This window comes from Callithrix jacchus, chromosome 15 (assembly GCF_049354715.1).
Source record: "Callithrix jacchus isolate 240 chromosome 15, calJac240_pri, whole genome shotgun sequence".
Taxonomy (NCBI): Eukaryota; Metazoa; Chordata; class Mammalia; order Primates; family Cebidae; genus Callithrix; species Callithrix jacchus.
In genome coordinates, this window is record NC_133516.1 from 79,372,277 (window position 1) to 79,397,075 (window position 24,799).

General features: G+C 50.6%; 1 protein-coding gene and 1 long non-coding RNA gene across 15 annotated transcripts in view; one reads left to right on the forward strand and one right to left on the reverse strand.

Annotated features, from left to right (window-relative positions):
• Nucleotides 1-24,799, forward strand: part of MYLK (myosin light chain kinase) — a 283,432-nt gene that overhangs the window by 188,896 nt on the left and 69,737 nt on the right. For 12 of the 14 annotated variants that reach the window (XM_078351929.1, XM_008982318.5, XM_078351931.1 and 9 more), the window contains 2 exons: nucleotides 3,883-3,999; nucleotides 14,030-14,116. In XM_078351929.1, coding sequence (XP_078208055.1) covers nucleotides 3,883-3,999; nucleotides 14,030-14,116 — 204 coding nt within the window. Of the gene's footprint in view, nucleotides 1-3,882; nucleotides 4,000-4,387; nucleotides 4,471-14,029; nucleotides 14,117-24,799 lie in introns of those variants that run through there. The other 2 variants (XM_008982320.5, XM_078351936.1) reach the window with 1 other exon arrangement.
• LOC144579598 (uncharacterized) lies at nucleotides 10,255-20,411 on the reverse strand. Its single transcript, XR_013527590.1, has 2 exons — nucleotides 16,276-20,411; nucleotides 10,255-16,179 (listed from the first exon to the last, which is right to left on the reverse strand). It is a non-coding gene; the product is annotated as an uncharacterized LOC144579598 (long non-coding RNA).

The following is a 24,799-nucleotide window of genomic DNA, read 5'->3' on the forward strand; positions in this document are numbered from 1 at the left end:
ATGACAAGCACTGTACATGAAGCTCAGTTTAGGGGTTTTGGTGGAGTCTGTGCCAGAAGAGAAATACAGAGCCCAGGGAAGGTCAGGAAGGGAGACAGCAAGGCCTAGACTGGCATAGCAGCCAGGACCACAGACAGAGAATGACCAGTTCGAGAAGCAAGGACAGAAGTAATAGCATCTGTTGCCTGGCTGGGAAGGGCAGGATAAGGGTTGCGGGGGTAGGTAAAGAAGATGAAGAAATGGAAGACCACTAAGTGTGGGTGTCTGAGTGGCTGGGGTCACAGTGGTAGTATCAGTGGAAATAAAGAAGCTGGTGGTTGGAGAGGGTTATAAGGGAAGGTGACAGAGTGGCTTGCTGGCCAACCATCCTGCGTGCTTCACACACAGCTCAGCATCTGCCCTGCCCCCAGCTTCCTGACTTGGAGCCCTTCTTGCTGCACTGATCCCCATCCTGTCAGCTCTGCTACAAACAAGATTCACTTCCTTTAGGAGGCCTTCCTGTTGTCACTTACCTTTGGCCATGAGATTCATCAACCCGTGTGTCTGCGTGCACCGACTGCTAGTGGTAGCTCTGTTTATAGAGGACTTCTCTGATGGCTGTAGCTTAGTAGGGCTCATAGCACACAGACCCTCCCCCCCACAAACAGGATTATATCACCCTATTTAGTAAACCCCCTTTCATGCTGAGGAGAGCAGAAGTGGTATGGCAGTCATGGGCTGGTGTTGATGGCTAGGTGATTCTTGGCAGGACACAGACACATGGAGGTCTCCTTCCTCTTCCTGCACCCCTAGAGCTGCAGGGCTGATGGGGTTCAAAGTTACTACTAGCTGGGCCTGCCCTTTGCCATGGGCAGGTAGGCCCCCAAGTCTTTCCCCAGCCCTTCCTGCACCTGCCTCTGCTGAGGGGTGGGAGGCGGATGGCCCCAGGGGTGAGGGGAGCTCTGTGGTGGCCTGAGATGGGCTTTATCATATGCTTTGTTTCCTGTCTCCAGGCCAGGCTCCTCCCCCTGGCAAAAGTTTTCCCAGTCCAACAATGAGGATTCATTTTTGTTGCTGTTGTGAATAGGTAATTCATTTTTAATTGCCTTCAGGGTAGAATTTTGCAAAGGTTTTTTAAAAACCCATGTAAGTTTATCCTATGAAAAGTGGATTTATGCAGCATGTATGATGAGCGCGACATTATTCTAGCCCCTTTCATTGTGTGCATAATCCACTTGAAGAACTATGAATTTTCTTTATTCTGAAGCTATATATTATCTTTTTCAACAGGGAGTTATATTTGATGAAGTGTTTGTGACCTTTTCTTACATAGATCCTACCAGGTCACCTGCTGCAGAAATATGCCTTCGTCTGTCTCAGAATGACAAATATGTTTTACTGTGACTGCATTCCAGGCTCAGGAAAAACACTGGTGATAGACAGGGTCACTGCCCTCCGAGAGCTGGTGTGGGATGTGGGCATGCAAGTCAGCAATGGCCCTGTGAGCCGGGCTTTGACATGGAGGAGCTCAGAGTTGGGAGCACAGAAGAGGTCTGCCAAGGCCTGGAGGCTTAGGGGGAACAAGGAGGGCACCATGCCTGTGGGGGTGACCTGGAGATGTGTGGTACTGTCTGGGCTTGCCAGGTGGGCTGGGTCAGGCTGGCTGAGGCAGCCCTGTAGCAGAACCTCCAGGAAGCTCTCTCCCTCCATCCACATCCCCTTCCTCCCCTCTGCCCCCAACTCAGAAAAGGAGAGCTGGGGGAGCTTCAGACCCAGGAGCACTTACTTCACCACAGCCCTGAGGGGCTCTCCCAGGCAGCGCTCTGCAGTACTGCTGACCTCTCCCATCCCCCTCATCTCCCTCTCAAAACTCCCCACCAGGATGAGCCTTCTCAAAAAAAACCTCTGGGAAACAGTTTTTCTTCTGGAGGTCAAGAATGAACTGTCCCACAGGAAATACCAGATTCTTCAGCTGGGGTAGCCAAGCCTGCAAGCCTGCCAGGAGGCCTCCCCAAGCCAATGCACATGGCCAGGGGTCCCGGCTCTGGGCAGGTTGGAAAAGCTGCCTGCCCTGTGCCTTGCCCCGGCAGAGGGGGCGGGGGCCGGGCCCACATACCCCGCTACTCTCTGTGCACTGTCTTTGCAGCTTGTATCATTTTGACTTAAGGCTCAAGGCAGCTGAGGGACTGAAACTGAAAGAAAATCAAAGATTTGAACAGGATGTGAGTTGGGGGTGGGATATCTGTTCCCAAAGCCTTGGCCCCACCCTGACTTGAGGGAAAATTTTGAGATGGGATTGGTCTCTGCTAAGCCTCTGAGCCCTCTAGTTGGGGACAGAGGTCATCTCGGCATTCTCCTGCCCACCCAGATGAATGGAAAGTTCTCTCTCCAGGACATGGTTATTCTCATTCCCCATTCCTGCACATCACGATTCTCACTCTTATGATAGAACTTCCTAAAAATCCAGCCTAAATCCTCTCCATTACAGTTTCTGCAAATTCTGTCTCCCAACCACAAAGGGAAGAGAATGGAGGGAAGCGTTCCTGAGGGTTGCGGTCTGTATAAGGGCATGGGAGGTTGGGAGTGCAGTGCAGATCAGCCCTCTTGCCCCAGGTGGCAGGGAGTAAAAGGGAATATTACAGCCTTAGTGAGCTTTTCTGGGCAGAACTGACGTCATCCTTCCTCTTTCTAATCTTTTTGCTGGTCAAGACTGTGCATTTGTGTAATGGGGAGCAGGGACAGTAGTCAGTGTCCACCCAGAATGCACTCAGCTCTTCCCTCCCAGTGCCAGCAGCTTGTGGGAGGTGAGCTGGGAGCTCCGGGTGGCAGGTTGCATGTGGCCCTGGCTCTGTTCTCCTGTGTGACGGCTGCTGCCCTGACAACAGGGGCAGCTTTGAGCAGGATGTCCTGCTGCTGGTTTGTTTGTGCATCTGAAAGCAGGACCTAGGGACTACTGCCCCTCTGCCTGGTCCAGCAGGCCTCTCTCCACACCCTGAGGGAACCTCCCCAAGAGGGGCCCCAGAGGAGAAGTAATCAACCCTGGGATGAGAGAGCTGGGATGGGCCAGGACTAGACCCCAGATCCCTGTGTGTGCCTAGCTGACACCTCCTTCCCCAAACCACGGCAGAAGATGGGTCTGGGATGAAGGCAGGCCCAAGGGAGAGTTCATGGAGAAGGAAGGCCATTCCTGCTTCTCTCTGGGGCAACCAGAAGACCCAACTCTGAAGGGAAGCAGCCCCAGAGGGCCCCTCCACAGGCCTAGTGCCCCTCATTGGCCATGGTTCTACAGCTCAGACATCCTTCCTAAAAAGTCAGCTCCTGTGGCCCTGGCTGTAGTCACCGCCTCCCAACAGATCTTCCAACAGGCCTGTGCTTCTCCTGAACAAGGGCTCCTAGCCTCCTCCACCTACTTCTTTGCTCAAAGCTCCCTTTTCCAGCATGTAGTCACAGCATCACTGCTGTAAGCAGAGCAGGTCCCCTCACCTGTCACTGTTCCTAACACAGGTCTATAACCCTGTGCCAGACTCCTTTTCTCTCTTGGTGACGTCCAGGGTGAGGGCCTGTGTGCATCTCCTTCTGTTGTATTGGATGGTCTCCAAGAGCAGAGGCTATTTATCTCCCTTCTTTTGCAGCTTTCTATTATGTCCCCACAACAGGACTCTTTGGAGTCGGGGAGGAGGTATCAGGAAGGAACATATCTAGGAATCAGTTATTTTGGACATGGGTTATAAGCAGAAAGTGCCCTGGCTTTGGTGAGGAGAAAGGGTTGGTTCCCACAGGGCTTCTGGCTTCTGGGCTCCCAGAGGCTGCCCATGTGAGTAACACTCACCTGCCGTGCTCCAGGTGCCAGGGCGGGTACTAAGACCACACCTGGTTCACTCAACAATGCTTCTTCTTCCCCAGGCTCACTCTGCTCCGTCTCCATCGAGAAGGCACTGCCTGAGGACAGAGGCTTATACAAGTGTGTAGCCAAGAATGACGCAGGCCAGGCTGAGTGCTCCTGCCAAGTCACCGTGGATGGTAGGTTGTGCCCACCAATCGCCACCACCCATACACAGGGTCCCATTTCTCAGCCCTTCCCTTGCCTACTGTACCTTGCCTGTCAGACAGAACTGCCCCCAACACTGCCCTCTCTACCCAAAGGCATTCATTTGGATGTCAACCTATCTTTTGCCAAAAGAAAAAGAAAAAGAAAAAGAGACAGGAAGGAAAGTGGCAGCTCTACTTGGTCACCTACATGGCCTCTTTCTTCACCCCCTCCCCTGGTTGTCCTGTCCCCCTCCCAGTCCTGACCCCCACACCCAGAACCTTCTTAGCTGGGAAGCTGGGGCACTGGGCAGGGGAAAAGACACACCCACAGGAAAATGACTACAGAGTATTTTATAAAAGCCACAACAAACAAGTGTCCGAGCTGGCAGGACGGACCCAACAGGGTCAGCCGTGAGGAGGAGGGAGCAGAGTGGGATCCATATGGGAGACTTCCCTGAGGAGGTGAGTCGGGGTTGAGTCTCTGGGTAGAGAGGACAGGGCAGCCTCTGCCAAAACCAAATGGTAATAATCATAATAATACACGTTGGGAAGGGAGCAGGCCTGCCAGGTCTCAGTGGAGTTTCTGTGTTAGGAAGAGGCAGTGCCAGGCTGTGAGGAACTGGGCTTTGTCCTAACAAAATGCAGGAAGCACATTCGTGACTCTTTTTTGTCTCCTCCCTGAGGAGTGTAGAATTGGAGCCTGAGAAGTAGGATGAACTGTGTGACAGTTTAGACGAGTACCCTCATTTTACAGATGAGAAACTGAAGGCATCCAGAGAGGAAATGCATTTTCAGGAGGGCTCCCTGGCCCATTTAGAGCAGAGCCAGGGCCAGAACCCCATCCCAGGACTCACAACCGAGTATCAGTTCTTTGTATTTGGCACTAACCTGGAAATGTCCCGAAAGGTAGTTTGGGGGAAATCGTTTCTTGCCCTTGAAATGCCTGGTTAATAACCATCAGAGACACATCAAAAACTAGTGTCCAAATAAGGCATCTTGAAGCCCAGCTTCGTTGTTCTCTCTCCTGGGTGTGATCACTTGAGTTCTGAAGTCCTATCCTGTCTCACTCCCATTCCACACCATGTAGAGCCCGTGTCCTCATTCCCGACTTTACAGTCAGTTTCCTCACCACAAAGCTGAGCTCTATGGAACATGATAATGGGAGAGAGGTGGAAAAGAAAGTCTTTTTCATAAAAACACAATGGCAACAGAAATTAATTGTTAATAGCCAAAAGGTAAGCTGAACTCATCTAATATTGTGTACTTCTAGGAAATCCATGCGTACCTGTGCTACAGGGGCTCTGAGGTTAAGGAAGCAGACTTGGTGGGTCCAAGTTTATGGTCAGTTCAGAGGGGACGTGGGACACATGCTTTGAGGTTCTGCACAGGGGATGTTGTGGCTGATGACTCCTGTGTGGGAGTCTCTCCTCACCCAGACTGTCACCCACCAGATCACAGTCCTGCTTCTTTCTGTACAAGTGCTGCACTGTAAAATACAGTGTTTCTAGAAACTTGATCCCTGAAGCCCATCTCTAACACCCCTCTGCTCATTTGGAACTTGCGCTGATTCCTGAGCCAGCAAAGGAGGTTATCGGCTTTTGGAGCCCCTTTAGGTCCTATTTACATGGCTAGCTGAAAGCAGGAGAGCAGTTCATTCTCCCTTATCAGTAAAATGTCAGCACCTTTTCCAGATTTGTTTTCAAGATGAAATTTCCTTTTCCCCTACTGAATATACTTGGGGATTATCTTTTTTTTTAAGGGTTGGGGAATGAATTCTGCAATTTGAAGGGCTTTGTTTGCCCAGAGTCTGCTGGCAGATTCCTTTGCCCTCTCCACTAATCTTGATGACCATCATTATTTAACCCTAATTCCTTCAAACGCAGAGTTTGGCATCCGGCTGCAAACTGGAAGCTGGGTCTTAGAAGAAAAGCTAGAAAAGTGATAGGAGGGAGCGCAGCTGAGATAACAGGACTGACTCTCAGTCCATTGGGTTTGGTTTTGTTGACAGAAAGGATAAGGGCGGCCTCTTCCCCCTGCTCTTCTTTCCCTGTTGCTATACTTGCAGTTATATTAGGGTCCTAAAGCATTTGCCCACATTTAGCTTTATTTTATTTTATTTTATTTTATTTTATTTCTAATACACTGGGGGCAGGGGGCAGCTTTATTTTTTCATCAAGAGCCTCTCTAGGAAAGTACTAAAGTACTGTGGTCGCCTTTCTTTCTATCAGCTGGTGCTCCAGCCCACTGGCTAGGCTAGGTCTACTGCCTTCATTCGGTCCCCTCATCCTCTCAGCTCTCCCTACTCCCCACAGCATCATACTTGATTTGGAGATCCCAGTGCATTTGTGCATCCCTTGAAATTACAAGCAAAATGTGTTTTGTGGGTTGGAGCATATTTCTGAAAAGAGGGGTCCACAGTTTTTTGTTGAATTCTCAAAAGGAGTCATGAATCAGAATACATTGAAGAACTACTTGTCCTAAGGAGCAACAATGACTGAATTTTCAAGCCCAGCCATTGTGTGGGCTTTTCCAGCCTGTCTCCATCTGCAACTGCCCACCCGACCTCTGCAGAGAACCAGCCCTTCATCCCTGTTATGGAAAGTAGGGTCCTCCGCTGGGCGTGGGGACCACAGCTGGTGCTGACTTCAGACTGGCTTCCCCAGCCACTCAGCAGTGCTGGCCTGGCCCCTGAAAGTCACTATTACTTATCCTGTGCCAGATGAAGGGTCATCAAGACCATACATCTGAGGCCAACGTATCTTTCAAAACTTCGTAAAAATAAGGCAATGGGGCTCACTGGCCGGTCTGCATTACCCACGCTACTGATTCCCTCATATCGTAAGGATAAGGGATATAACCTTTATAATGCAGCACACCGGCTATTTTAATCATGTGTTTGGGTCTTTTTCCTAAGAAAAAGGGTGTTTATGTACTTTCTTGATTATGGTCCTATCACCCTTCCTTCTGAACTCAGCAGAAGGCAAGGGTTAACTTGTGCCACACAGAAGGGAGTGAAAACCTAGAGTAAACATGGACTTGCCAGAAAACTTGCCCAGGAGGAGAACAAGCTGACCTTCAGTGCCTGCGCTGGCCAGAGACTCTTGTGTACTTTGCATTTTCAGTTTATGCAACAGTTGGAAAGGGTGTCTTTCTCAGTGAGCAAACTAAGGCTCACCAAGGGTCAGCTGCCTTCCAGGCCCCATAGACAGTAGACATAGATCCAGTGTTGGGGCTCCACCCTGCACAGTGAATTACATGAAGTATCCTGGCAGGACTCAGTGGTCTGGCCCAGAAACCTGCCCCTTTCCACAGCCTGACGTGGCCTCCCTGTGCAGTGAATTACCACGAGGGGCCCACTCTCAGAGTGATCCAGACCTTCTTGAGTAACAGCCTTTCCTGCAGGGAAGTCCTTCAGCACATAGGAGGACTGAATAACACCTTTCCTCTCATTCCTACCCAGAAGAGCAGTGAGAAAACAAAGTCCTTCTTAGGCCAGAATCCCATGAGAGGAGTCAGACAATGCTTTATCCCCTCACTGGCTCATCCAGTCATTTCCAACTCAGGCCTCCTGTCCCCAGCCACCCTGGCCGGGGAACTCAGCTTTTGGTACCAGTGAGACCAGGGTTTTGTGACCACGGAAGGTCATGCATAATTGTGATAGGAAGGGACACTCCAGTGGACACTCATGCCATCACTCAGTCATTCAACAAATATCTGAGTACCTACTCTGTGCCAGGCACTGCTGTAGGAACTGGTTTTAAAACAGTAAATGAAGTAGGAAACAGTCCAGTTTTGGGGACTTTTCTAGTGGGAGAGATGCAGTAAGGCAGTGAAGAGCTGTGTCATGTCCTCAGGTAATGTCACAAGCTACAGAGAAAGCAAAGCAGGGTAATGGGGGAGGGAATGCCATTTTTAGAGGGAGGTAGTCACTGAGGTCTCTATGAGGAAGGAACATTTGAACAGAGACTGAAGGAAGCCAGGGAAGGAAGAGGGAGGAGGTGACAGCCTGGCACAGCCCTGAGCTGAGGAGACTGTGCTTGAGGCATTCCAGGATGAGGCAGGAGGCCAGAGTGGTGGAGCCATGAGCAAGGGGTGCAGGATGGTAGGACGTGAGGTTGAGGAGGACCGTGGACCAGATGCAGGCAGAGTTGGCTATGACAAAAAAAAAGAGATTTTATTCTAAGCTTGAGGGACCAACACTGGACAATTATGAAGGATCACTCGTGTCCAGGTGAGGACCAGACCCAGGATGAGTCAGAGGGAGAGCATGGGGAGGTTGCCACAATAGGAACTGGAAGTGATCAGATTCATAACCTCTTTGGCTGTTGAGCTGATAGGAGTTGCTGATGAGCTGGGTGTGGAGAGAGAAGTCAAAGATGACTGTTAGTTTTCATGGGGGAGTGAAAATCAATGGTGGGGGATGGGGGCACGATCAAGAGTTTAGTGCATGTGAAGTTTAAGTTGCCCATTTCACCTCTCAAGTGGTCCTGTCACATAAGCAGGTGTTTAGATGAATCTGGAGTTGAGGGGGTTGGAGACAGGATACAGGAAGCCATCCACACATAGAGGTCATTCACTGCCCTGGGGTTGAATGAGGTCCTGGGGAGAGTAGAGATAGGAAGAGGGAGAGAGGGAGAGGAGGGGAAGGACAGGGGCCTGCAAAAGAGACTAAGAAGAAAGTATTGCAGTGAGATGGGAAGAAACCCAGAAGATGGGGGTGCCCCAGAAACCAAATGATAACTTCAAAAAGGAAGGAATGATCAACGAATCAGGCTGGGCATGATGGCTCATGCCTGTAATATTAACACTTTGAGAGGCTGAGGCAGGTGAATTGCTTGAACCAGGAGTTCGATACCAGCCTGGGAAACATGGTGAAACCCTATCTCTACAAAAAATACAATAGTTGGCTGGAGGCTGTGGGGCCTGCCTGTAGTCCCAGCTACTTGGGAGGCTGAGGCAGGAGAATCGCTTGAACCCAGGGGGCGGAGGTGGCAGGGAGCTAAGATTGTGCCACTGCACTCCAGCCTGGGTGACAGAGCAAGACTCCTTCTGAAAGAAAAAGAAAAAAAAAAGAAAAGAAACAAAGACAGATGAATGTGTCAATGCTGCTGCCAAATAAAGATGAGCCTGAGAATCGGCCACTGGGTTTGGCAACACTGAGGCCGTCGGCAACCTTGCCGGAGGGCTTCAGGGGAGTGACGGTAACAACAGCCTCATCTCAGGCATATAGAGACTGAGTCACCTGCTTGAGGCCACAGTAACTAGCAGAGTGGGAAGTTAAACCCAAGCCTTGGCTCCTGACCACTGTGGTCCTTTGTTACCTTGGCCCCTGGGCACTTCTGATTGTTGCTGAGCTGATTTTGACCTGCCTGTCCTCTGTTGGCCTTGGCCCTGCCATATTACTAAGTGTGTTCCCACCCCCACATTTATTCTTCAAATCACCACAGGCAACTAACAGGTGTTACGTGGAACTAAATAAAATTGTTGTTTTTGTAGGTCAAAAACACTTCAGTACTGGCAAATGGTATAATTCAACCTGATCTGAGCATACAAAGCACTTAGCACAGTGCATACATGGAGTCAAAACCCAGTAAATGTCAGCTATCACCTTATGACTCGGTCACTCCTCCTGCACTCTGCTATTGAGGTGGTGGTATTTCTGTTTTCCTCGTGAGGAAGCTCAGACGCAGAAGAGTTCAGGAACTTGCCCAGGGACTCACAGCTCCTAAGCAGCAGAGCCAGAAAGAAGCTCAGCCATCCTGATCTCTCTTCTTACTACGCTAGCATGCTGCTTACATTCAGGCAGACGGAGAGGCTAGCAAGGAAGGGTGAGCCAACCCAGGGAGAGGTTGGAGCCCAGCCCCTCTGCCCTGCCCCGTCAGGGAGCTCTAGAAGCTGAACCCCTCCCAGAAGCTTCCCAAGACTTCATGCTCCCTGCGGGGTCAGAGTTGAGGGAACCAACCTCTTGGGGAAGACCAAAAAAAAAAAAAAAAAAAAAAAAAGCTGCCCAGAAGCCTTGAGTCCAGAGCCCAGGAGTGGAAGGGGTGAAGCACTGTCTATATAAGGACACATTTTCCTCTCCATGTAGAGGCCCCGCACTTCCCCACACTTCCATCTTCCTCCCACACACTTCTTTGGGGACACCAGCAAAGGACTTCAGCCTTGGGGTCCAGATCTAGAAATGGAGTTTAATTTCATCACAAAATGATTTAAAAAGACAGAAAATACAAGCTGCTCTCAAACTTATAATACTATTATTTTTATCAACTGGGCAGCCATGTGAGCATAAAGCTGGTGTTGATTAGGTACACGGCCCCTCCAGCCCGCTCCTTGCTCTGGTTCTCACGGAGGTCTGCTGGCTTTGCATCCCTGGCAGGGCCCCGTGGCACATGCACAGTCCCACCATGCTGGCACTTTAGATGGAGTGTGGTCATCCCCTGGGCCTCTAAGTCTGGAGTGTGCCTGGTTTGAAAGGGGGACTTGAGCCCCTCTCCTCGAGGCCAGATGGAAAGATAAAATGCTGCAGGACTTCTAAAAACAAGATTCACAGCATATTATTACAGGGCAGTGTACTCACATGTCCAGTGGAAACCCAGCACCCGAGGGCTGAGGACGGCAGCAGAGGCAGATGGGGCTGGGCAGGGAGGGCTTTCTGAAGGTGGAAAATTTTAAAGCTGATTCAGAAAGAGGTAAGGGAATGTGGTTATCAAGAAGAATGAATTCATAGGTAAATGATCTTTTTGTTTTTTTCATTTTTTTGAGACAGGGTCTCACTCTGTCATTCAGGCTGGAGTGGTCTCACTCTGTCATCCAGTGGCACCATCACTGCAGCCTTGAGCTCTGTAGGCTCAGATGATCCTCTCACCTCAGTCTCCCAAGCAGCTGGGACTAGAAGCACGTGCCACAGTGCCTGGCTAATTTTTGTAGAGATGGAATTCACTATGTTGCCCAGGCTGGTCTTGAACTTCTGGGCCCAAGTGATCCACCTGCCTTGGCCTCCCAAAGTGCTGGGATTACAGGCGTGAGCCACCGTGCCCAGCCAATAAACGATCATTTTCTGCTTTCCAAAGCGCTATTGCATGTGCTCCTCTGGGCCTCAGAACACCATGAGGTAGAGAAAATAAATCATTCCCTTTGCACAAATAATTTAAACTGCCCCATGTCTCTGTTTCCAAGATTCCCAAGATTGCTTGTCAAGTTCCCCAGATTTATGATGACAAAGCCAAAGCTAGAGCTGTCCTCTCTTGGTCTCTACTGTGGTGATGCTTGGAAGTAAAGCCCAACACAACCCCATGAGGACAGAAGGAGTCTTAGTACCTACTGCCCTTCTTTCAGGAGCTCAGGAAAACTGGTCCTCTTATCCTTTGCTTTCTTGTGCCTCAGTTTTACCATCAGTTAAAAGAGCAAACTTGATCCTCCTCCTTCTCCCTCCTCTGCTCTGAGACTCACCAGGAGAATGAGTGCTGAAGCTGAGGAGTACAGAACTCCATACATACTCTGCCCAGTACTCCTTTTCCTTAAGAAGGTCCAGGAGCAGTGGCTCATGCCAGTAATCCCAACACTTTGGGAGGCCGATGCGGGTGGATCACCTGAGGTCAGGAGTTCAAGAGCAGCCTGGCCAATATGGCAGAACTCCTCTCTACTAAAAATATGAAAAATTAACCAGGCATGCTGGTGCATGCCTGTAAGCTACTCAGGAGGCTGAGGCACGAGGATCGCTTGAACCTGGGAGGCAGAGGTTGCAGTGAGCCGAGATCATACCACTGTACTCCAGCCTGGGTGACAGAGTGAGACTCCATCTCAAAAAAAAAAAAAGGGGGGGCCAAACAAAACACCTACTGGGTTCACCTTTCTTTATATTGTTATCCATGACTGTTAGAAATGCTGGTCTTCAAGGAAGGGAAGAAGGGGGATCCCAGGACAGGGGAATCTTAGACTGACTCCATGCCCCTGGTTTATGGCACCCTCATCCCCAAATGTCAAGGGGAAGCACTGCCAGGTTTTTCTGCCTCTTGGAATAGTTCTGGAGCCACTCCCTGTGCACTCACACACACACACAGCTTGAAGAGAGACTAGGAGTTTTCAGTTGGCCACATATCAGTCATCGTGCCCAGACCGCAACCCAGACCAATGAAACCAGGACCTTTGGGGTGAGATACCCTGGCACAGGATGCTTCTAATACACAGCTGAGGCCCAAGGCTGACAATTAACTATGTACAGAGGATTTTTCTGTAGCTGTGAATGACCACCATCCTTGGGGGAAATGTCCAGTGTAAGAAAATGAAATCATCCCTGCCCCATGGCTTTCTGCTTCTCTGTGTCCCCATGGAACTGGCATGCTGGGTTGTGGGCAGCCTCCTGAGGAGCTTAACAGTGTCCACTCCAGATAGCAGGGACCCCTGATGTGTCATCTGGGGCTCTTTTGCCTGTATGGGAGGTGGCAGGAGTCCATCTTATAGTGGGGAGTGGAGGTGAGGGAGTCTTTGGGTGTCAGGTGCTGCTTGAAAGGGTTTCTTCAGCTATATACCCCCTACCCTATCATGTACTGCTAAGAAGTCCTACTTAAGGCCTGTAATGGCACAAGCAGGGCTTTCCACTGTCTTTGGTGGGGGGATTGCCCCACAGTCCAAGAGGCCTGTCTGCTTCTAAGCCGCCTTGAGCCTGTGACAGCAGCACAGGGCCTCCTCCCTGGATTACCCGTAACAGAGAGGAGGCAGGCACTAGGTTGGGAAGGAAGCCTGTTGGAGTGATGATGAGCAGAGGGGCTCATGCAGGCAGATCCATGTTCTGGAGCAGGTGAGGGGCCTAAATCCCTCCCAGAAGGAGAAATGAATCCAGAGGCATCTCAGAGTCCAGGCCCCAGTTCTGCTCCCCACACCCACCCCTCAGAGCCTCAGGAGCCCAGTCTAGGCAATATCAGCCCCGACTGCCAGTCCTGGAGGTGGACCCTGAGAGGGCTCTTCCTCCCCAGCCAAGCCTCAGGAATGTGGCTGAGCCTACGCTGGAAAGTCCCACCTCCCCCTCCCACTCCCAGTGAGCTTCCTCTCCTCAGGAGCAGGAAAAGGACGCCCAGAGAGGGGGCTCCAAGCGGGAGATTCCTGCTCAGCACTGTCCCCAAAGGGTACCCCTCGTGGGGAAGGGAAGGCCAGTGAAAGTTCTGGGGCCCAGTGATAGCTGCTCAGTCAGCTCCTCCTTATCCCAGTTCCTGGTGGTTTCCCCACAGCATCCTGGGGGCCGGCGAGCGCCTTTCCACCAATAGCCCAGCTGAGTGATGTTGCCCTGCTTGTCCCCATGAGGGAGGGTTTCCTATGGCAGTGGGAGTGTGGAGTACAGTCTGAGGGAGGCACCACCCGGTGTCTTCGTGTCTGCCCAGCAGGCAGCTGTGCTCAGCTTCACTGGGTCTGCCGGGGGAGGACTAGCAGAAGCCCCACAACGGGGCCTGTCTCCCATCTCAGAGGTGGGAGGTATGCTGGCTGCCTGCTCAAAGGCCTCCATTTGGTTTGTCACTGCAAAGTTTGGTCTGCAGAAGAAAGAGAAATCAGAGGCTGTGAGCCGCTTCTAGTCCATGAGCCCAAGGGCAGGGACCCTGTCCCTTCCTACCCCTGTTGGAGAGAGAGCCTTTTGGAGACCCAGGACGTCTAGTGTGAGGGAGAAAAGGCCTGATGGAGGAGAAAGCCAGGGGAGTGAGCAGGGGCTGACTCTGCCCCTCCTGCTGGCAATGCATTCCAGGGGGAGCATCCCAAGTGCCCAGGGCGGCCTGTGCACTCATCCTGCCAAGGTGACAGTGCTCTCTCCACTGGATTCATCAGGCCCAGGGTAGTGCACGGTCCTTCTTTGGTGCTATCATGGAGTGTGAAGGAGATTGCCCAGACTGCAGGCGCTGTTCTGCCCAGCAGGCATGAATGGCCCTCAGAGTTGGGGGAGGGGTTTGGTTGAGGTAGGATTTTGACCAAGAGGCTCCCTCTGTTCATTTCCTCAGCCACTGCTGACTAATGCTTGTTGTTACCTGTTTTGTTCCAGATGCTCCGGCCAGTGAGAACACCAAGGCCCGGGAGATGAAATCCCGGAGGCCCAAGAGCTCTCTTCCTCCCGTGCTCGGAACAGAGAGTGAGTACTCGCACAGCTTCACCAGGCAGAGGCAGGGGCAGTTACTCTGGGGACTGAGGGCAGCCTCAGAGCCCCACTTCCTGGTCACTCACTCTTGCCTGAGCTCCTGGAAGTCTGGTGTCTGCCCACAGCCGAAACGCCCAGTGAAGCAGAACCAGCGGCCTTTGTCACCCCCTCCCAGTCCTCTCCCCAGCCTGCCTCCAGCCTGGGTGGTGCTGCACATTCTCTCTACCTCCCGGCCCAACCTTGCTCATGCCCTTTCACTTCCCACCAAGACTCAAGGAGAGCTCCTCCAAACTTCTCCCCAGTCGACCCTGCCCTCCCAGGGGCTCTTTTCTGCACTGTAGGTCTGATCTCATCACTCCCGGTTGACATATGCAGTGGCCTCCAGAGCCTGCAAAACCCACAAGCGAAGCTCCACATGCTAGTGCCCAGGACCCACCTAGCTCACATGCGCACACGTCCCACGTGTGGCCTGGCTTTCCCAGTGCTGCCCCCAGCTCTGCCCCCAGCTCCTTTACTTCTATTTTATTCTCAGGCCAAACTGAGCTCTTCACTGTGCACTACACAGCCCCCAAGTTTCTACCTTCATGCCTTCTCTGGCACCTGTCTCCATGGGATGGACACCTTTCTGGCACACTCCTCTGAAAAGTCCCTTATCCCTGAGTGCTTCCTCACTTCAGCTCCCACAGTGTCAGCACCTGGCGCCTCCACTATCTCCTTTCCAATGTCATGGAGATGCATCTGGGTTTCATCCTCCCGCCTCCATTGTAAAGGATCCATTCAAGTAATTACCTTTTTGAATGACACACGCTGTACCTTGCTCATGGAAGGCCCTTCCCAGTTTTTCTTAAAATCAAATCACAGTGTGGTATAAAAAGCCAAGAGAGGCTGGGCGCAGTTGCTCATGCCTGTAATCCAAGCACTTTGGAGGCCAAGGCGGGCAGATCACCTGAGGTCGGGAGTTCAAGACCAGCCTGACCAACATGGTGAAACCCCATCTTGAAAAAAAAAAAAAGCCAAGAGAGAAAGGAGTCTCTCCATGACCACAGACAGTTACCACCCTCTTTTTGAATCTCAGCTTCCCCAAAACCCAACACATCCATTAGGCACCATGCCTGGGGTCCACAGTACTTTTACAGGCCTACCAACTGCTGTAATAGCTTATAAAGTTAGAAGAAAAAATGTGAACTTCTAAGTCTAAGACAATGTGTTTTGTTTTTTTTGAGACAGAGTCTCGCTCTGTTGCCCAGGCTGGAGTGCAGTGGTATGATCTCAGCTCACTGCAACCTTCGCCTCCCGGGTTCAAGTGATTCTTCTGCCTCAGCCTCCCGAGTAGCTGGAACTACAGGCATGTGCCACCACTGCTGACTAATTTTTGTATTTTTAGTAGAGACAGGGTTTCACCGTATTGACCAGGCTGCTCTCGAACTCCTGACGTTGTGATACGTCCACCTTGGCCTCCCAAAATGCTGGGGTTACAGGTGTGAGCCACCATGCCTGACTGAAGACAATGTTTTAATTCATAATATGAATATATTCATCTTTATACCAATGTGGTCATAAAGTATAATTTACATAATTCAAATATAATACTTATATATAATTAAATAGATGTACTTTTTTTTGGTGGAGGAAGGGGGCTACAAAGGCAGAAGTGCCTCCAAAGCCCTCATGGTACTTCCCCTATGATTTTGAATCTAATGTTGACAGCAGAACTACCCTTTGAAACTGAGAATTTCAACAGAGGGGGCAGAGTTGCTTGGACATTCCAGCACATTCTATGTCTTAAAACAAATTTAAAAAAAAACCAAAAAACAAGGATAAGCACCTAATTGCCCATACTGATAGAGGAAAGTAATTAAGCCTGATTAAGTCAGACTATAATTTTTTTCCAATACAACGAAGTGTTTTGTGATGACGTTTTATTCTTACCTTTCTAACGATGAACCTGGGTCCTTGAACATACACCAGCCAGGCTGTTGAGGGAACTCAGCCTTCAGTATGTTGAGGCAGCCCAATTGGAATTAATTTCTCATTGATATTTAACCAAGATATATAGCCTGAGAATATCAAGAATGGACATTTAATACGTTGTTGGAAATGCATACATAATACCAGGAAAAACCTAGTGAGAATGGGTTAATAATTTTATTTACCAAAAATACTCCTTGGGCCCATGCTATACTTGGTATGGCAAACTGTGAGCAGAAGAGCTATAGAATGTAGGAAGAGCACCAGGGACTGTGAATTCGGGCTGTGGCATGGCTGTCCCCCGCTCCTGGACTCAGAAGCCACAGTGCAGGTGTTGATTGGTGGGTGGCCTCCTGCATACCCACTCCAGCTCTAGCACACCCACTCCAGTGAGCCCTTGAGGAGGTGAGAAGGGGTCAGAGCAGAACTGTGGAGGAAGAAAACAAGCTCCAGATGATGAGCAGAGCAGGAGCTGGGCTCTCTGCCCTGAGAACAGGGCTGTGGAAACCCCATGCAAGTTGTTACTGTCCGAGTCTGGAGCAGCAGCTCGCACCCCTGGCTGCATGTTATATTCACCTGGGGAGCTTTTAAAACACTGCTGTGCAGGCTTCCCCCACCCCCAGACCAATTACATCAGAATCTCAGGGGTGGGTGCCAGGCCTCAGTATTCAAGCTCCAGGTCATTCCATGTACAAGCTCCAGGTCATTCCATTCTCCAGGTCATTCCATGTACAGTCAAGCTGGAAACCAGCTGTTCCAGGGAGAAGCCTGGTGCCCACACTGTGGGTCTTGAGCAGCAGAAGTGAGTGATCTGGCTGTGTGTGTATGTACATCTGTGTCCAAGGGCTGAGAAGTACCTAGTCTAAGAAGGAACTCCATCTTTCCCTAGGGAAGGCTGAGTGATTTTCTCATCAAACAGATCATGACCAGGTCCCTCTTCTGCACACCCTCCCTCCCTGCTGTGCACTGAGGACCATGAGGGAAAGTCACGGGTATCCACCCCAACCCAATCAAGGACAGGGTGAAAGGAAGCGGACAGAAGTACAAGTTAGGCTGCCAGACACCAACTCACAAGTGTAGGAGGGAGGTGGGAATAGCTTGGGGAGATTTCGGGATGAGGAAAACAGGGCCAAGTTATGGAGGAGAGGAATGTCGTTTATGTAGCATCAGATGGGGAGGAGACAGACAAGAAGGAGCCACCCAGATGCTGGAGTGAAGACTGTGAGGGCATCTGTCTCAGGACAGCTGCAGGCTGAACAAAATCAGAGTCTACTGAGTGCCTGCGCAGTGGCAGCACCTTAGGAGCTGGGTCTACGTCACTTGAGCTGAGTCTCACTCAACTGTGCTATAAGTAGCTGTTCCCATTTGAGGGATGAGCAAACAGAGCTTCCGAGAACTAAACCGCCCTGTCCAGGGTCTCACAGCTAGTAAGTTGTGGAACTGTGGTGCCGGCCCTGACCTACATTCTGGCCACTACACACTGACCTGGTTGCAGTCTCAGGACGCACCCTGTGCTGTCCACACATGGCCGGGCAGTGCGTCCCCTGGCTCGTTGGAGGCAGCAGGAGGTGGGGACTGGCTGATAGGGCTTACAGAGGTCTGGAGGAAGGAGAGCCGCAGCCAGCTTGCCTCCCTGGACTTTAAGACCTCTCAGTGTTTTTGTTCACTGTGTGCCTCTTGATGGGAATTTTTTATACCTATTTTGATATAATTTCAAATTTACAGAAAAGTTCCAACAGTAACACAAGGAAACTCTTGTATGCTCTTTATTTAGGGTCACCAATTGTTTACATTTTGTTTCACTGTTTTATTCTCTCCATATATATTCATTTATTTATTCATTTAGATAGATAGGTACCAACATTTTAGGCCAAAGTGGAGACATTGTGCCCTTGACTTTGTTTTGTTTTGTTTTTTTTGAGATGGAGTCTTGCTCTGTCACCCAGGCTGGAGTACAGTGGCGCAGTCTTGGCTCACTGCAACCTCCACCTCCCGGGTTCAAGTGATTCTCCTACCTCAGCCTCCTAAGTAGCTGGAATTACAGGCGCATGCCACCACGCCCGGGTAATTTTTGTATTTTCAGTAGAGATGTTGGTCAGGCTGGTCTCGAACTCCTGACCTCTGCCTGCCTCGGCTTCCCAAAGTGCTGGCATTACAGGCCTGAGCCACCACGCCCGGCCACCCTTGACTTCTAACTATCCTGTTGTGTGTGCCTTAAGAACATGACTCCAATGCAATTATTGAAATCAGTAAATTTGACATTGAACCGATACTGTTACCTGATCAATTCACAGGCTACATCTATTGTCAATTGTTCCAATAATGTTCTTTATGACTTTTTCTCCTCTTGACGAATATTTAATAATAATACTCCTGAAACACTTGTATACTCCTCCAGCCCAGAGTGGGTCCTCTCCTCCCTCTGGAGACAGAACAGGAAAGAAGTTCACAGGCCCAGGGGAGAAATACCCCACACTCCTCCGCCTAAGCTGAGTAGGGCATGGGGAGACAGAAAGACTCCAGGTGCCAACTTACTACGACCAATTCTGGGGCAACACTCAGGCAAAGACACAGCAGGAAAGCCACTGAGCTAGAAATCAGGAGACAAAGGTCTTGGTTCTCCCAGTAATTAAATATGTGGCTTTGGTCAAAGCCCCTCATTGCTCTGGCTGTGGCTTCCTTGCCTGTCAGATGGGCAGTTTCTCCAGCTGTCCCCAGGCCTTTCCCAACTCTGACATCAGCATCCGCCCATTGGATGGAAAGCTTTTGAGTGACACAGTTCAGGTGAGGTTAATACCTCTCCTTTGTATCATCTGAAGTGTGAAGGAGTCCAAAGCCACAGCAAGCATAGTTTTGGTCACACATCAGCAAAAGTGTCCTGAGGGAAAGAGGCCTTAAGCATATAAATTTAGCGAAGTCCCAGCTGGAGGGGCCCAAATGGCCAGCAGAATTCTTGGGAATGTTGTGTGAGGGGAGACAAGCATGTTGCCTGTGTGAAGGAGCCTTGGTGCAGCTTAGGAAGTGGCCTTGGGAATGTTGTGTGAGGGGAGACAAGCATGTTGCCTGTGTGAAGGAGCCTTGATGGAGCTTAGGAAGTGGCCTTGGGAATGTTGTGTGAGGGGAGACAAGCATGTTGCCTGTGTGAAGGAGCCTTGGTGCAGCTTAGGAAGTGGCCTTGGGAATGTTGTGTGAGGGGAGACAAGCATGTTGCCTGTGTGAAGGGGCCTTGATGGAGCTTAGGAAGTGGCCTTGGGAATGTTGTGTGAGGGGAGACAAGCATGTTGCCTGTGTGAAGGAGCCTTGGTGCAGCTTAGGAAGTGGCCTTGGGAATGTTGTGTGAGGGGAGACAAGCATGTTGCCTGTGTGAAGGAGCCTTGATGGAGCTTAGGAAGTGGCCTTGGGAATGTTGTGTGAGGGGAGACAAGCATGTTGCCTGTGTGAAGGAGCCTTGATGGAGCTTAGGAAGTGGCCTTGGGAATGTTGTGTGAGGGGAGACAAGCATGTTGCCTGTGTGAAGGAGCCTTAGTGCAGCTTAGGAAGTGGCCTTGGGAATGTTGTGTGAGGGGAGACAAGCATGTTGCCTGTGTGAAGGGGCCTTGATGGAGCTTAGGAAGTGGCCTTGGGAATGTTGTGTGAGGGGAGACAAGCATGTTGCCTGTGTGAAGGAGCCTTGATGGAGCTTAGGAAGTGGCCTTGGGAATGTTGTGTGAGGGGAGACAAGCATGTTGCCTGTGTGAAGGAGCCTTGATGGAGCTTAGGAAGTGGCCTTGGGAATGTTGTGTGAGGGGAGACAAGCATGTTGCCTGTGTGAAGGAGCCTTAGTGCAGCTTAGGAAGTGGCCTTGGGAATGTTGTGTGAGGGGAGACAAGCATGTTGCCTGTGTGAAGGAGCCTTGATGGAGCTTAGGAAGTGGCCTTGGGAATGTTGTGTGAGGGGAGACAAGCATGTTGCCTGTGTGAAGGAGCCTTGGTGCAGCTTAGGAAGTGGCCTTGGGAATGTTGTGTGAGGGGAGACAAGCATGTTGCCTGTGTGAAGGAGCCTTGGTGCAGCTTAGGAAGTGGCCTTGGGAATGTTGTGTGAGGGGAGACAAGCATGTTGCCTGTGTGAAGGAGCCTTGATGGAGCTTAGGAAGTGGCCTTGGGAATGTTGTGTGAGGGGAGACAAGCATGTTGCCTGTGTGAAGGAGCCTTGGTGCAGCTTAGGAAGTGGCCTTGGGAATGTTGTGTGAGGGGAGACAAGCATGTTGCCTGTGTGAAGGAGCCTTGATGGAGCTTAGGAAGTGGCCTTGGGAATGTTGTGTGAGGGGAGACAAGCATGTTGCCTGTGTGAAGGAGCCTTGATGGAGCTTAGGAAGTGGCCTTGGGAATGTTGTGTGAGGGGAGACAAGCATGTTGCCTGTGTGAAGGAGCCTTGATGGAGCTTAGGAAGTGGCCTTGGGAATGTTGTGTGAGGGGAGACAAGCATGTTGCCTGTGTGAAGGAGCCTTGATGGAGCTTAGGAAGTGGCCTTGGGAATGTTGTGTGAGGGGAGACAAGCATGTTGCCTGTGTGAAGGAGCCTTAGTGCAGCTTAGGAAGTGGCCTTGGGAATGTTGTGTGAGGGGAGACAAGCATGTTGCCTGTGTGAAGGAGCCTTGATGGAGCTTAGGAAGTGGCCTTGGGAATGTTGTGTGAGGGGAGACAAGCATGTTGCCTGTGTGAAGGAGCCTTGGTGCAGCTTAGGAAGTGGCCTTGGGAATGTTGTGTGAGGGGAGACAAGCATGTTGCCTGTGTGAAGGAGCCTTGGTGCAGCTTAGGAAGTGGCCTTGGGAATGTTGTGTGAGGGGAGACAAGCATGTTGCCTGTGTGAAGGAGCCTTGGTGCAGCTTAGGAAGTGGCCTTGGGAATGTTGTGTGAGGGGAGACAAGCATGTTGCCTGTGTGAAGGAGCCTTGATGGAGCTTAGGAAGTGGCCTTGGGAATGTTGTGTGAGGGGAGACAAGCATGTTGCCTGTGTGAAGGAGCCTTGATGGAGCTTAGGAAGTGGCCTTGGGAATGTTGTGTGAGGGGAGACAAGCATGTTGCCTGTGTGAAGGAGCCTTGATGGAGCTTAGGAAGTGGCCTTGGGAATGTTGTGTGAGGGGAGACAAGCATGTTGCCTGTGTGAAGGAGCCTTGATGGAGCTTAGGAAGTGGCCTTGGGAATGTTGTGTGAGGGGAGACAAGCATGTTGCCTGTGTGAAGGAGCCTTGGTGCAGCTTAGGAAGTGGCCTTGGGAATGTTGTGTGAGGGGAGACAAGCATGTTGCCTGTGTGAAGGAGCCTTGATGGAGCTTAGGAAGTGGCCTTGGGAATGTTGTGTAAGGGGAGACAAGCATGTTGCCTGTGTGAAGGAGCCTTGATGGAGCTTAGGAAGTGGCCTTGGGAATGTTGTGTGAGGGGAGACAAGCATGTTGCCTGTGTGAAGGAGCCTTGATGGAGCTTAGGAAGTGGCCTTGGGAATGTTGTGTGAGGGGAGACAAGCATGTTGCCTGTGTGAAGGAGCCTTGGTGCAGCTTAGGAAGTGGCCTTGGGAATGTTGTGTGAGGGGAGACAAGCATGTTGCCTGTGTGAAGGAGCCTTGATGGAGCTTAGGAAGTGGCCTTGGGAAACACACGAGGTGATGCCAGCTTGATAACAGACTCTGGAGTTCCTCCTAGCAGAGTCTGTATAAGCTGATGGTCTTTCAGAAGAGACATAAATGGGCATCCAAGCAGGTCTTTTATACCTTGAAGACAAACCAGGTCCTGTCCATCTCCAAACATCAGTAACCGGTCCCTCAGTAAGTTTATAATAAATATTTGATTTTTCAAACCAGTTCATAAATTCCCATGCTCCAAGGGGCCCTGCCCCACTGTGGTTCTGTAATTAGGGATGATGCAGATGGAACATTCCTTTGTAGTCCATGCCTGGCTTTGGCCTGAGCTTCACCTCTGATATTAGTCACCTTAGAACATTCAGATTACCAGATTACAAGACTCTCAGATGTCTTTGCCTAGACCTCCCGTACGTATCTGCCTCTAAAATGGAAAGTTGTGTCAGTTTGAAAGCATCTCTGGGTGTTAAAAACTGTGTCTAGTTTCCATGCAGGGTTTCCCCAAGGTCAAATCTTTCTTTTAAACATTCCTCCGCAGGTCATGGGGAATGTTCAATCCTGATGGGATTCAAAAGGCCGGAAGAGAGATTGGGATCTGGCATCAAGACTTGCCTGACAGTGAAAGATGTGGGGCCCTGGGGGAGAGGCTGGGCTATTTCTATGAATGTATCTGAAAGCTGGCACCAACTCCCAGTTACTCCCAACCAAAGCTGGGTCTGGGAGGAGGAATAGTGCCTACCTGGCACACTCCCACCCACAGGTGTGTCTGACCCTGTGACTTCCACCCACTTGGCTACTCCTCCCAGCTCCTTCCCCAGCTCTCCCAGTGCCTCCCTTGAGCCAGTTAAATGGCCAGAGGGATGACCTGAAGGACACCCACAAAGACATGCTGGCACCACTGGCCCAGTGTGCCTCTATCACAACCGTCCTGCCATTCTGTGTCCTGCGGGTTTGGGAGTGGGAGTGGATGTTTGCACTAATCAGAGGAGTAGTGTTTCTCTGGAATCTTCTTGTGTGAAAGCCCTTGCTTTGAAGAAGGTGAGCAAGAAATTTGCCCAGAGATGTTAATTCTGGAAAAATGACCAATATTCCTCCACATATCTGTAAGGATGAAATGGAAGGGGCCAGCGTGTGCAGTGGGGGAGTGGGTCAAGTCACCCAGAGCCAACGTGGTAGGATTCAGCCCTGCATGCCCAGGTCCCCCCCGCCCTTTCCCCCCGCCAATCTCCCTGCTCTGATACAGCCTCATGGGGTGAGTGCTTACTCTGTGCTTAACCCAGCCTTAGTCCTTTTCAGGAGTCTTTGGCAGAAAGTTCATGCTGATTTTGGGAATTGTGAAGGATTTGATGTCTATTTTTAACTACCTACCTAAAAAGGGAAATGTCCCCAGAGAGGCAGACATCCAGGGACCTCCCTGTACCCATGGCTGGTAAGGCTAGCTTCCCGCTTCTCCTTTGCTTTCCATTATCTCAGGCATTTTGACTTTGTGAGACCCGCCTTCAGGCTCTGCCTCTATCTTGCAAATGTTTGCTCTGCTCTCTGCCCTGCTAATTTTTCATGTTTGAGAGAGAGGCATTCAGGTGAGCATCTGGAAACTTCTGTGAGTTACTGACCTCCTTTTTTTCCCAGGATTAGGTTAGGGCTTGGGTTGGCTGGAACAGATTACCTGGACAATTAGGAGGCTGGCCTCCCCACCCTTGTTCCAGGTTTCCCAGGAGGCTTCCAGAGCCAATGCTGTTTTTATTGGCTATTTCACTTCCTCTAATATTAATCTCCTATCTAAAGTGGAAGACTCAGCACCTGGCAGTTTTGATCAGGAAGTGACAGCAGAGATTGATCCTTTTCATAGAAAGTTATGTAAAAATTCAAGCCCCAGGACTATATTCTCAGCATCAGTGCCCAGGGCTGAGGCAGAATGTTCCTTGGGAATTCCCAGGTTAACAGAAATCCTTAGGGGTTTCACTCATTCCTTTAATGGCTATTTATTAGGCGTGCGCCAGGTACTGTTCTAGGCACTGTGGATACAGAAGGTAGATCCTACTCCTGTCCCCAGAAGCTTGCCATGGTGTGTGCATATTGGGGACAGGTTTCTAAAATAGCAGTGCCTGATGAATGCTGTGATAGAACTACCTCAGGGGGGTAGGAACCCAGCAGGACATTAGTGGTGTGTGAGCTGGGACCTGCCCAAAGAATGTGCAAGAGCCCATCTAAGAGAATATGGGCCAGAATTGCAAAGGAGTGAAGGCAAGAGCCTAGTGTTGCAGAAATGAAAGACATTCCATATAGATTGCAAAGCAGCACTTCCCAAAGGAAGGTGCAGGGACCAGCAGCAGTAGCAGCACCAGTACCTAGAAGCCAAGAATCTGTGTTTTTATTACATTTTCCAGGCAATCATAATGTAGGCTGAATTTTGAGAACCACTGATGTTGGGTATTGAGGGTGTGATAAAAGTTGTTTCCTCTTGGGAAAGCAAGCAAGAAAGTTGGAGATGAAAGCCAGGGACAGAGCCCAAAGACCTCCTAAGATGAGTTGAATTTGATCCTGAGTGGCAGTGGGTAGCCACTGAAGAGGTTTAGACAGTGAAGTGACATTATATTTGCATTTGAGAAAGTTCACTTTGGTCACAGAGTGACATATGTGATAGGGGCCAGGGGATCAGAGGCAATGCATTTGGGACTACAGTGGTGATGGTGGGAGGGTAGAAATTGGCAGACTGGGGAGGTACTTAGTTGATGGAGTCAACAGGCATTAGTCAGTGGATATGAGCAGGGAAGGGGCCTTGGGAGAAACGGGGACAAGGAGCAGGTTTGGGGAAAGGTCTTGGATTTGCTTTTGGACATGTTGGACAGCAGTATGTGTTTGGCATCTCCCTGGGAGATGATGGTCACGTACTTGGATGTATTGGTATGGGCTCAGGAGAGAGTTCTGGCTTCAGGGGAAATGCAGGTAGGAGAATAGGGGATGGAAAAAGGAGCTCAAAGGACAGTGGTGAACACAGTACCCTGGGGCAGTGCTGTGCCAGGAAAGATGTGCTGCCTAGGGCTGACTGCCTGAGGGAGGTGGCTGAGCCCCTCCTCAGAGGGGCAGCCTGAGCAGCCCC